The following is a 12,534-nucleotide window of genomic DNA, read 5'->3' as shown; positions in this document are numbered from 1 at the left end:
CAATTGTTTCCCTTATGTAAGGGAAGGCTATCAAAAGTATGGTTGTGGTTCAATCTCAGCTTGCCTAAACCAATGCCTCTTTGAAGCAACTTACAATCAAACCGGTTCAACTCACTATAGACGCTTCATCAAGATTACGGACCAATATTCCGATGCTCGATTTTCCCTCATTAATGATTCCGAGTTTCAGCGCAAATGCATGGCCAGGTACCCTCCAACTCCTTGTGTATATCATCGGTATACACCCTTACTTACAAGTCAGTACCTTTCACCCTACAGAAACGCCAATGTTTTTCAAATCTCAATCTTGTATCCAGAAACAATTGATGTAATAATACAATATGGTCTCACTCAATCACTGATCGAGTATCTAATCTTTTTATTATCAACAGTCGTCCTGTGGACTGAACTATCTCTCAACAAAATTATCAGCTCATCCTTGCTGTCAGCCTATTCATGTTATGAGCAAGTTTGTATCAAACTCACGCAAACCAGCAACTCATTAGCAGTAAAGTTGAGACTTAAATCTGATGCCAAGACTGGTATTAAACCAACATCTAAAGCCAAGTCACGGACCAGACTTGGTACAATGTTTGATGTTAAACCTCATGCTAGGCTTGACACTACACCAGACAACTCTACTGGAGTCAACCTTGGTATCTACCGATCTGTCGGAGGCAAAGTAACCAGAAAAAAGCTTTTATCATCAAAAAGATTAAACAATAGTCTGTTGGATTATTATTAGCAACTGTGTGAATGATGATTAATGAAAGTCCATGAGTGTCTATCACAACAATTTGTACAGATTCCTGTTTTTGAAAGCGGTGGTTGGACAACGAATCGGGTAAAAGGGCGATTTACACTTGATTAATGAATAAACCTTTTTTAATCTTACGATTATACGATTGTATTAAAAATTAAACATTAAGCCTTGAAATTTCAAAAACACTTTTCATTTTTATTGAAACAATAATCACTTTTGATGTGTACAAAAACGGTCATCATTTGTACAAATGAAAACAGAGTTGACCATTGATACTTTGTATTGTTAATCAAATTTAATTTGCTGTTCGTCTTCTTGAACCATATTCACTTACAATGTTATTGTATGCATTTACGTCTTCATCACGGTGAAAGTTTTCCTCTGCAACACCATAACGTTCATTTAGATAGTAAAATTCCCTGGAATTGGAATGAAATGAAAAAGAATAACGATTGAAAAATTAAAAATTGTAATCAAACAGTTTACCCTTAAGGTAGACAATGTTAGTTGATTAAAATGAAATCACTTAAAATGCTAAATCACCCGCTGATTATTTAATCAATCATGCAAAGAGTTACCTTAAAGATGTTCAATGTTTGTTATTGAATTGAACGTTTAAAGGTAAAAAGATTGCTTATTTTTGTTGTTGGGCTTTCAATTTCAATTAAACTGTTAATGTCAAGATTGTATTGGATGGTTAAATATCAGTTGATATAATAATTACCTTGATTGTTCACAAGGAACAGCGTCGTCTGGATGTGAACAGGTTTGCGAGTATTGGTTGAAGATGGTTTGGTTTCCACAAATGAAACTGTAATGCTCCATGATGGCACTTCCATCAGCCAATTGTCGAGGATAGCAAATGTGAAATATTTTACATTCATTGTCAACATCAGCATAATAACCATACTTGAGTCCTTCACATGAGAAAGTTTCCTTGATTGGTTCAGTTAACAGCAAGTCAGCATCCATTGCTAACTCGTATGGCGATCGCTTCATCTAAAGCAAGAAAATCAAACATTTCAAAAAATGAATTTCAAAAGTGAAACTCGAAAGTGATCTTAAGATTTCTGATCCTAAAAGAACCTCCAAATAACGAAAAATTTTAATGATAATAGTCTTAAAATTTCTATGTAAATCATTACCATTTGTAAAGTCTTCATTAATTTCACTGTAAAAGCAATAACTTTGCAAAAAACTTTCTTCGATTCATAAATAAAATCCATTTCCCTGCAAAACAATGAATAATTTTTGTTCTCAAAAAGTCTTCATGAAAGTTCAATAAGTTACTAATTTTTCTAAAAATGTCTGACTTTTCGATAAGTTCTGTAAGTTGAAATAGTCTTTCACTTTGAAAACTCGCGTAAGCTCGAAAAGAGTCAAAAATACTTCAATTTTGGTCTGCAGGTTTCGAATCTTAAAAGCGCTTTCAAGGCTTTGAATTCTCATGATAACTCAGAAACATTTTTGTAAAAAATCTTAAACGATTTCGTTGTAAAATGAATCGAAAAACTTGAATCACATTTTTGTTCCAAAACGAAAAATTCATCAAAATTTATCGATCAATATCGATTTATTTTCAGTAAAATCCTTAAAAAAACTTCGAAAGTTTTCATAATTTTCCACGAATTTCAATAAGTATCGATAAGCTCTGTAAGATGAAGAGACGTTCAACACTTCGAAACTTTCTTAAGTTCCAAAAGGTCAAATTTTACAAAAATTCCAAAAAATGAAAAGTTCTAACAAGGTTTTTCAAGCTTTTAAAATTTGAGAAACTCCGAGTTTGGGAAAGCTTTTCAATTATTACTTAAGTTTACCGAAAATTTTGTAAAATCAATTTGCATTTTTTAACAATTAAAAACCTTATTGTTAATTCAATTTTTGGCTTTTACAAACATTTAATGTACACATTGCACATCACTGCTGACCTCAATTAACCTTAATTGTTGTTGACCAGTTGAGCTGACCAAACAGAAGCATAATGAAAACGGTAAGAAAGGAAGACTTCGAAAACATTGTAAATTCATTTGAATAACAAGTAACTTTATTATCATCTTCTTGTATCTTCCTTATTACATGAAAACCAATTTCAATTACCATGATTCTAATCAAATTTAACTCTTGTTTTCACTTTCGTTTTACTACCAATTTTTTCTTCTTTTTTTTCTCATGAAACTTTTCATGCAACAACTACACCTGATCATTATCAATCGGTACAAGATATTTAACTGTCAATCAACAAATGAAATAATATCATTGAAACATTTGAAACCTGACAATTATGTCAAATGAATCGATCACAATTGAATCGGTAAAAAGCTTCTCACAATAAAGATCAATGGAAATGTGAAAGTTAATTGATTAATGAAAATTGACTTACTCTTGGTTTGGTTAAAGTGAATGCTGTACATGAAAGCAGAACTAGAAATGGATGGAAATTGCAATTAGTGGACAATTAAGACACAATTACACAGCAATCGAAGTTGTGGTCAAATATGAAGTAAACATACCCAAGATGGTGAATATAAATTTCATTTTGATTGTTGGCCGTTGAGCGATTAGTAAACTTTTGACTTTAGTTGTTAGTTAAATCCAAATGGCTTTAGTGTGATGGCAATGAGATGATCATATTTTGTTCAATATTAACTGAATGAATGTTGGAAAATTTAAGGTGAAATCAAACTCGATAAAGATGGACTTGATGAAGAGTGAAGTAAATATTGAATAAAGTGAGAAATGTATTCACTTTCGTTTTTTTGCTGGGTGGAGATTGAGGTTGTCCATAACTGTGAATATCATCAGGTTAGTGAGTGATGCTTCTTACCTGGTTAACTTGAGTATAATGTTATCATTAACCTGGAGGAAGGAAGGAAGGAAGGAAAAGGTTGAACGAAAAGAATGAAATTTACAATGAAACAAGGTTCAAGTGATCGACAGGGAATAAGGATTATACAAGTCAAAGGGTTGGCTTTATTTATTCAACTTTAATTAGAATACTCATCAAAGTATTCATAAAGCTCATCAGAATAATCACGATGAGAGAAAATTTCGTTTCGCATCTGCTTCCGTTCATCTTATTCCGCCGTTTCAATTTCAATTTTATCATTTACCTTGTTTCCCATCTTCACTTGATAACTTTCACTATATTTAAATTCAATTAATTGGCATTTTCAGATGTAATTCAATCAGTAAATAAAAATTGATTTCTTACATTTATTCATTTTCTGCCTCATTTTGCCTTCAATTTTATTGAAACTCGTAGTTAGATCAGTGAATGATTGATTCAGGATATTTTTGGTACTCTTTATAAAATTATAAAACTTTAGTTTCGTTTAATTGTCCGTCAATCATAAAGGAATGGACTCAATACTCGTTAAAACAAAAAGCAATGAATGTTACTTTGCCGTTAAAAATTGAGAAGCGAGTGAAGCATCTTTTTTGATGGGAAAAGGCGATACTTCTAGCACTAAATATTGATGGATGTTAGACTATTTTTCACGTAAATTTTACCATTGAAAAGGTTCGATTGAAATGTTGATTTACTTTTGATTGATTAATCTCATCATCATCATGATTCTAAATCGTGAATCCAATTTGTATAGTTAACCAGTGATTAAAATATTTCAACAAAATTATTGTAATTATCGTGTCAAAATATCGAAAGTAACATCTTTAATGTTGATCCAGTTTCGTCTTTTCATTTACATTCATAATTGTTGGGTGAAAATATTCAACATTAAACAGTTCATCAAAACTGTCTAAACTTTCAAAATTTCAAACTTCAAAAGTTTGCCTGTAATAGTATTCATTTGCAGCAACTTTCGGGTTCAAATGCTAACCAGCTAACCAGTAAGACCAGAATGTATGAAAAATGAATGTAACAAGGTTGGATTACCATTAAATATGAATTTATTTATTAAACAAAAAAGACAAGCAGACATAGAAACAACTTAATTAATTTGATTACCATAATGATGATGATCATGGTAATGAACGGTCAGCCGCTGCAAAAGTTGACCATTAAAGAGTAGCACACTTATACAGAAAACAAGTGTTGAAATTTCAATACTAAATATTAATACAATTAGACTCGAAAATGCCAATTAAGAGTTTAATGAAATTAGAAAAATCGAACAATTAAATTCTAAATCGAGAATATTTAAACTAAATTACAGCCAATAAAATAGCATAAAGTTAATTGCGATTGTTTTATTTGTAGAAGCTAGCAATCAAATTGATCTCCTGCTATTTCATTGTTAATCCGATTGAAAGTAAATCAACATTTTTAAATTGCAATTTTTCTCTAAATCAATTTCCATTGACAATTTAGAGTTGCTTTTGTTGAAAAATGAACCAAATTAAGTCTATTTCAATTCACCTTGTTAAGTGGATAATTATTGGCAAGTGATAATTGATATAATTATATGTGTTCAACAAGATTAATTACAATTGATGATGATGAGCTAAATTTCATTTCCAATTAAAACAGTGAAACGAGAAACATCATTTTGCGATTTTGTTTTTCATTCTCATGCAAGTCATTATCATGTTTGTGTATCTGTTTTAATCGTGATTGTTGACCAGACGATTTCATTCTTGACCTGGCCAATTGATGCGTTGAGAGGAGATTCCTGTTCATGATGAAGTTTATGAATATTTTTGGTATCTTTGGTCTGAGAACAGATGATTCCTTTAATCTGTTCAACAGTCAAAAGCAAGCGGTTTAGATGAAATGATGATGATGATGGGCATTGGTTTTGATTTTAGATCAACAAAAGAGTTAATTTCTTCCTCATTTTTTGCACTTTCAATTGTGATTAAGATTTTCGTGGGAGTTGAGAGTGGGCCAGTTGTTAATATAATTTACACTAATCACTACACTTTACATTTATAGCACATTTACAATATTCACGTCTTTACGTTGTTGGTTAAATCATCAAGTATTAAGGGTTGAGTGTTGTATGCCGAAGCAGATTCAATGTTGTTACCATTGAAACGTGAGTAACTTTTGTTAATGTTAAGCTATTTGAGGTTTGAAGCGGTTGAGCTAATTGAAATTTATAATACAAATCAGTACAATTTGATCAATTTTATTGTAGATTGGGATTACATTATTAAAAGTTGTAGCTGTTTCACAAAAAAGTGTTGACCAAAAGGACTAACAGTGTAAGCATAATACTTTGGAGTTCACGAGGATTTAGAGACTTAAAATCAGCTTGCTTTGGAAAGCGAAACTACAGTTTTTTATAACTTCGAGTGTTTCTGTACAGTTGTGGTGAAGGAATTTAAAGAAAAACTAATTTGTTTTATGTAAACTTCGATAGTTTAAGCAAAAATGGCATTACTTTGGGTGATACTCAGTTTGAAAGAAGGAGAAAATCAATGTAAAAGCAAGAAAAGCATTAGTTTGTATTATTGTGTATCTTTTCTGGTTAACATCTTTTGGTTTCTGGTTTGCAGATGTAAAAATGCAAATACTTGTGCTTTCGTTGATATTATGTTATTTATCAGTTCATAAATAGATCGAAAAAGGGAATCTTCATTTGGTTGTTCAACTAAAAAATTTCTATGATCTATAGTTTTCGTTAAAATTGTGTTCGAAGTCAAAATTTGAATTACGTTTTGTACTGTTATTATTATATATTTTATCACTTTACTGATATTGGAGATGCAGCTTTTAATGGCCAATTGGAAAATGCACTTATTATGGTAGATATAATTTTCATTTTCTGGACAATTGGTCATTTCGATTTTCGATTCAAAGATCTGTTTTCGAGCAAAGGAAAATGCTAAAGAGCTGAAACTTGTTTCGCATCGACGAAAATTGTTGGTGAACATGAAGAACTAAAAACTTTTGTCAATTTAGCAACAGTTTGCTAGACTTTGGCAATTGGCTGCAAAACTTCGAGTCTCGATAGTTAGAGAATGATAACACTTATAGTTGCCAATCTTTCGATAAATATGCTATTATATTAATTACTATACATAAAACCATATTAAGATACAGATGCCTGAGGTCACGCAACAAAATGTACGAAAAGAAACAGCATTTCTTTAGTTGACAGAAAACTGCTTGATTAATAGACACAAATGCATTACCAGCTTCACCGGTTTGTGTTTGTTGGTACAATAGAGTGGACCTAATTGGTTTCTTGTGTTTTTCCATAGCAAATTGTTGCCCATGATGCCGTAGCATATTGCTCGAAAGAATAATGACAATAAGTGGTACTATTCTCGACATATCGAGGGTCAAAGTTTTGGGACCAGTGTCCAAAATCTAGACAATTAGAGACGAATTGACACAAATTTTTAGTCGTTAAAGTTCACCAACAATACTTGTCGCGCAAAAATTAGTTTCAGCGCTTTAGTTATTTCCATTGTTCGAAAAAAAGAACTTTGAATCGAAAATCAGAATGACCACTTTTACAAGGCCCCAAAATTATATCCGCCAAAATAATAGCATTTTCTGGTCTGTTAGTAAAAGTTAAATTCTAAGCATAAATAAGATGCCAATATTTATACCCATAACTGTGAAAATTGCCATTTTTTCGTGCGAAAGCATAGAAACAAAAGCAGAAGAAGCAAAATAATAGTATTAAGTATCATTCTGGTAAACATCTTCTGGTTTCTGGTTAGCAAAATAAAAGAATGCAAATATTTGGACTTTTCTTGATTTAAGTTTATTTATTAGGATGCATTTACATTGAATAAGCTATTTTAAATTTATTTCTGCGACTTAAAATTTTCTCCGATGCTTAGTTCTTGAGAAAACTGTGTTCGAAGTTGAAACTTCGATTGCATTTTGCACAGTTATGGTTATAGATATTGACCTCTTTTTGAAGCTCCCAATCTAACTTTTAATGACAAGCCAGAAAATACTATAATTTTGGCGGATATAACTTTCTAGTGCTGTAAATTCGGTCATTTCGATTTTCGATTTAAAGTTCTTTTCCCGAACAATGGAAATAGTTAAAGAGCTGCAACTAATTTATGATGGACGGAAATTGCTGGTGAAAAGCCACACATGAAAATGTGATTCAATTTGTCGTTAGTTTTATAGATTTTGGACTTCGATCGTAAGACTTTGAGCGCCGGTATTTCGAGAATGATGATACTAATGATCACAAATCTTTCGTTAAATATGCTACTACAAAATTTGCTATAATATTCAAAGTTCAAACTTTAAACTGTAAGTTCAAAGTGACCCAAGAGTACAAACAAAAAGTTAAAGCATCTATTACTACTTATTATTGTTTGATTCATAAACAAAAAGATTTTTGTAGCTTCACCTGTTTGTGTTTGTTAATACACAGTACTAACATCTTTATTATTCATTCATATTAAATAGTTGTGCAGTATGCCGTAGCATATTTCTCGAAAGAATGATGACCATAAGTGTCACTATTCTCGAAATATCGGACCTGAAAGTTTTTGGGACCAATGTCCAAAATCTAGAAAACTAACGACAATTCGACACAAATTTTCAGTCGTTACTGTTCACCAAACAATTCTTGACGATGCAAAACTAGTTTCAACTCTTTAGCTATTTCCATTGTCCGAAAAAAGAACTTCAAATCGAATATCGAATTAACCGACTGTACAAAAAAATAAAGTTATATCTCCCAAAATAAGTCTATTTTTTGGTCCAATATTACAAGTTAAACTCTTAGCTTCAATAAGAGGCCAATATCTATAACCATAACTGCACAAAAGGCAATCGAAGTTTCAACTTCGAACGCGATTTTCTAGAGAATTCAGCATCGTAGAAACTTGTAAGTCGCAGAAATGAATTGCAAATAGCTCATTCAATGTAGCCACAGCCTAATGGATAACGTTAAAGCAACAAAAGTCAAAATATTGACATTTATTATTTTAACAAAAGAAGAAACCAGAAGATGTTTACCAGAAAAGAGACAATTATTTGATAATACAATTCTTTCGCTTCTCTCGCTTTTATCTCGAAAGTTTCAAGTCTTTTGGAGTCCTCTTGATTAGTCTGACTTGGTTCTAATAACTTGTAGTAATAAAAGCAAAAAAGGTTTACCAAATAAGGACTAAACACGTACTTTTAAAAGTAAATTTGACGAAATTTTAGGGGCATTAAAATGAGATTATATGTGATTGGAACATTGCTTCTGAATTGGGGCTTCGCTTTTCAAGTCATTATGAATTAAGAGAAGTTAAGACTTGAGTTGGAACATAGAAATTACGTTTATTTGTAAGTTTCTTCGTGCGAAAGCTGAGAAACAAAAGCAGAAGAAGCAAAAGTCTTGTATTAAAGTATCTTTCTGGTAAACATCTTCTGGTTTCTTCTTCTATTGAATTAATAAATGCCAACATTTTGAATTTTGTTGCTTCAACGTTTTCCATTAGGTTGCCGCTTCATTGAAAGAGCTATTGGAAATCCATTTCTGCGACTTAGAAGTTTCTACGATGCTAAGTTCTCGAGAGAACCGCGTTCGAAGTTGAAACTTCGATTGCATTTTGTACAGTTATGGTTATAGATATTGGCCTCTCATTGAAATTCAAAGTTTAACTTTTAATATTAAATCAGAAAATGCACTTGTTTCTGCAGATATAACTTTGAAGCTCTGTAAATTCAGTCATTTCGAATTTGATTTAAAGTTCTTTTTTTGGACAATGAAAAACGCTAAAGAGCTGAAACTAATTTACAACTGAGCATAAATTGTTGGTGAACATCAATTAATAAAAATTAGTGTCAATTTGTCACTATTTGTGTAGATTTTGAATATTTGTCCCAAAACTTTGAGGCTCGATATTTCGAGAATAGTGTCACTTATGATCACCATTCTTTCGAGTTATATGCTACGGCATTATGCGAAATTACTTAATATGGATAAATATTGAAGATGTTAGTACCTGCCTCGTTAATCAACATAAATAAACTGGTGATGCTGCAAAAAGCATTAGTCTTCACAAATTGAACAATTCTCTGACAACTTATGTAACAAAATGCTATAACTTTGCATTCATACTCTTACGTGACCCTAGACTTAGGTATATTGTAGTTCCTAATAAAATGGTACATTTACTGAAAGATTGGAGATCATAAGTGTTATTATTCTCTAACTATCGAGAGTCGAACATTTGCAGTTAATGACCGAAAACTTGGCTACTAACGATAAATTGACAAAAGTTTTTATTTGCTCATATCAATCAACAATGTTTTTCGATGTGAAACAAATTTAAGCTCTTTAGCTATTTCCATTTCTCGAAAATAGAGCGTTGAATCGAAAATCGAAATAACCAGTTGTCCATAAACAGAAAACTTTTCGTTTCAAAATAAGTACATGTTCCGATCGACTATTAAAAGCTGCATCTCTAACTTCAGTTTTAACTTCGAATGCAATTTTACCGAGAACTATAGATCTTAGAAATCTTTTAGTTGGACGAACAAACTAAGAGTGATTTGTTCGATGTATTCACAGCCTAATAAATAACCTAATATCAAGAAAAGGCCAAGCGTTTGCTTTTAACCAGAAACCAAAAGATGTTTACCAGAAAAGATACCTAATAATGTTATACTATTGCTTCTCTTGCTTTTGTTTCTTAAATTAACACCAGTTTCGTTAAACTACCAAAGTTAGCTTAGTTTAGTTTAAGTTTAGTTTTATAAGGCAAAACATCAATGGTTTGTGAACATCAAAGACTGAAAATTTGTGTCGGATTGTCGTTAGTTTTCTAGATTTTTGACATTGGTCCCAAAACTTTGAGCCTCGATATTGTGAGAATAGTGTCAATAACATGAAGAACTGCAAACTGACAATTGGATGCAAAACTTCGAGTCTCGATAGCTAGAGAATGATAACACTTATAGTTGTCAATCTTTCGATAAATATGCTATTGATTTAGGTACTATGCTACACGGAAGTCTGAGGTCATGCAACACAATAGACGAAAAGTTACAGAATTTTATTTCTCAAGTTACTTGATTGATTCATTTACGAAAATGTTTGCAGCTTCGCCAGTTTTTATCTGTTGGTACAGCAGGCTGGACCCATTGTTTCTTGTGTTTATCCATATTAAATTGTAGCGCATAATGCCATAGTATACTACTCGAGAGAATGAAGAACATAAGTGACATTATTCTCGAAATATCCAGGCTCAAAGTTTTGGGACAAATGTGAAAAATCTAGACAAATAGCGCCAAATTGACACAAATTTTTAGTCGTTGATGTTCACAAACGATTTCTGTCGATCAAAAATTAGTTTCAGCTCTTTGGTTATTTCCATTGTCCGCAAAAAGAACTTTAAATCGAAAATCGAAATGACTGATTTCACATAACTAAAAAGTTATATCCGCCGAAATACTTGCATTTTCGGGTTTGTTATTGAAAGAGGAATTCTGAGCTTCAATAAGATGCCAATATACAGAAAACCATATATATATATATAACCAAAACTGTAAAAATGTTCACTGTTGTTCGTGCGAAAGCTAAGAAACAAAAGCAGAAGAAGAAACAGTATTGTATTAACATTGTAAGTATCTTTCTGGTTAACATCTTCTGGTTTCTGGTTAGCAAATGGAAGAATACAAATATTTGGACTTTTCTCGCTTTAAGGCAATTTATTAGGCTAGGACTACATTGAATAAGCTATTAGAAATTTATTTCTGCGATTAAAAAGGTTCTCCGATGCTTAGTTCTCGAGAAAACTGCGTTCGAAGTTGCAACTTCGGATGCATTTTGTACAGTTATGGTTATAAATATTGGCCTCTTATTGAAGCCCAGAATTCTACTTTTAATAACAAACCAATAAATGCACTTATTGCGGCTGATATAATTTTATTTTTTTGTAAAATCCGTCATTTCGAATTTTAATTCAAAGTTCTTTTTTCGAAAAACAAAGATAGCTAAAGAGCTGAAACTAATTTCTGATGGACAAAAAATTGCTGGCAGTAGTTAGTCGGTAGTTTTATAGCTTTTAAAGATCGATTGTGAGACTTAGAGCGCCGATATTTTCAAATAGCTTGTTCAATGTAGGCGAAGCCTAATGAATAGCCTTAAAGCAACAAAATTCAAAATATTGGTATTCTTTTATTTTGCTAACCAGAAACCAGAAGATGTTAACCAGAAAGATACTTACAATGTTAATACAATACTGTTGCTTCTTTGCTTTTGTTTCTTAGTTTTCGAAGAAACTTACAAATGAACGTTATTTCTATGTTCCAACGCAAGTCTTAACTTCTCTTAATTCATAATGACTTGAAAAGCGAAGCCCCAATTCAGAAATAATGTTCCAATCACAAATAATCTCATTTTAATGCTCCTAAAAGTTCGTCAAATTTACTAGTAAAAGTACGTGTTTAGTCCTTATTTGGTAAACCTTTTTTGCTTTTATTACTACAAGTTATTAGAACCAAGTCAGACTAATCAAGAGGACTCCAAAAGACTTGAAACTTTCGAGAGAAGCGAAAGAATTGTATTATAAAGTTATTGTCTCTTTTCTAGTAAACATCTTCTGGTTTCTTCTTCTGGTTAAAATAATAAATGCCAATATTTGGACTTTTCTTGCTTTAAGGCTATTCATTAGGCTTGCAATACATTGAATAAGCGATTTTCAATTTATTCCTGCGACTTAGAAGTTTCTCTGATGCTTAGTTCTCGAGAAAATCGCGTTCGAAGTTAAAACTTCGATTGCGTTTTGTGCAGTTATGGTTATAGATATTCGTATCCAATTGAAGGCCTGGATTAAACTTTTAATAAAAACCAGAAAATAAACTTATTGTGGCGAATATAATTTTGTTGCTC

General features: G+C 31.7%; 1 protein-coding gene across 1 annotated transcript; it reads right to left on the bottom strand.

The window, feature by feature from the left end:
- Positions 1-937: 937 nt before the first annotated feature.
- LOC107367635 (uncharacterized) lies at positions 938-3,468 on the bottom strand. Its single transcript, XM_015935361.3, has 4 exons — positions 3,274-3,468; positions 3,144-3,184; positions 1,488-1,762; positions 938-1,182 (listed from the first exon to the last, which is right to left on the bottom strand). The coding sequence occupies exons 1-4, from the start codon at positions 3,296-3,298 to the stop codon at positions 1,059-1,061; spliced, it is 465 nt and encodes a 154-aa protein (XP_015790847.2). The 5' UTR covers positions 3,299-3,468; the 3' UTR covers positions 938-1,058.
- Between the last annotated feature and the right edge of the window lie 9,066 nt (positions 3,469-12,534).

Source organism: Tetranychus urticae, chromosome 1 (genome assembly GCF_039701765.1).
Source record: "Tetranychus urticae isolate SD_2017Ah chromosome 1, NJAU_TeUrti_SD_1.0, whole genome shotgun sequence".
NCBI lineage: Eukaryota > Metazoa > Arthropoda > Arachnida > Trombidiformes > Tetranychidae > Tetranychus > Tetranychus urticae.
This window is presented reverse-complemented; position numbering and strand designations above follow the sequence as displayed.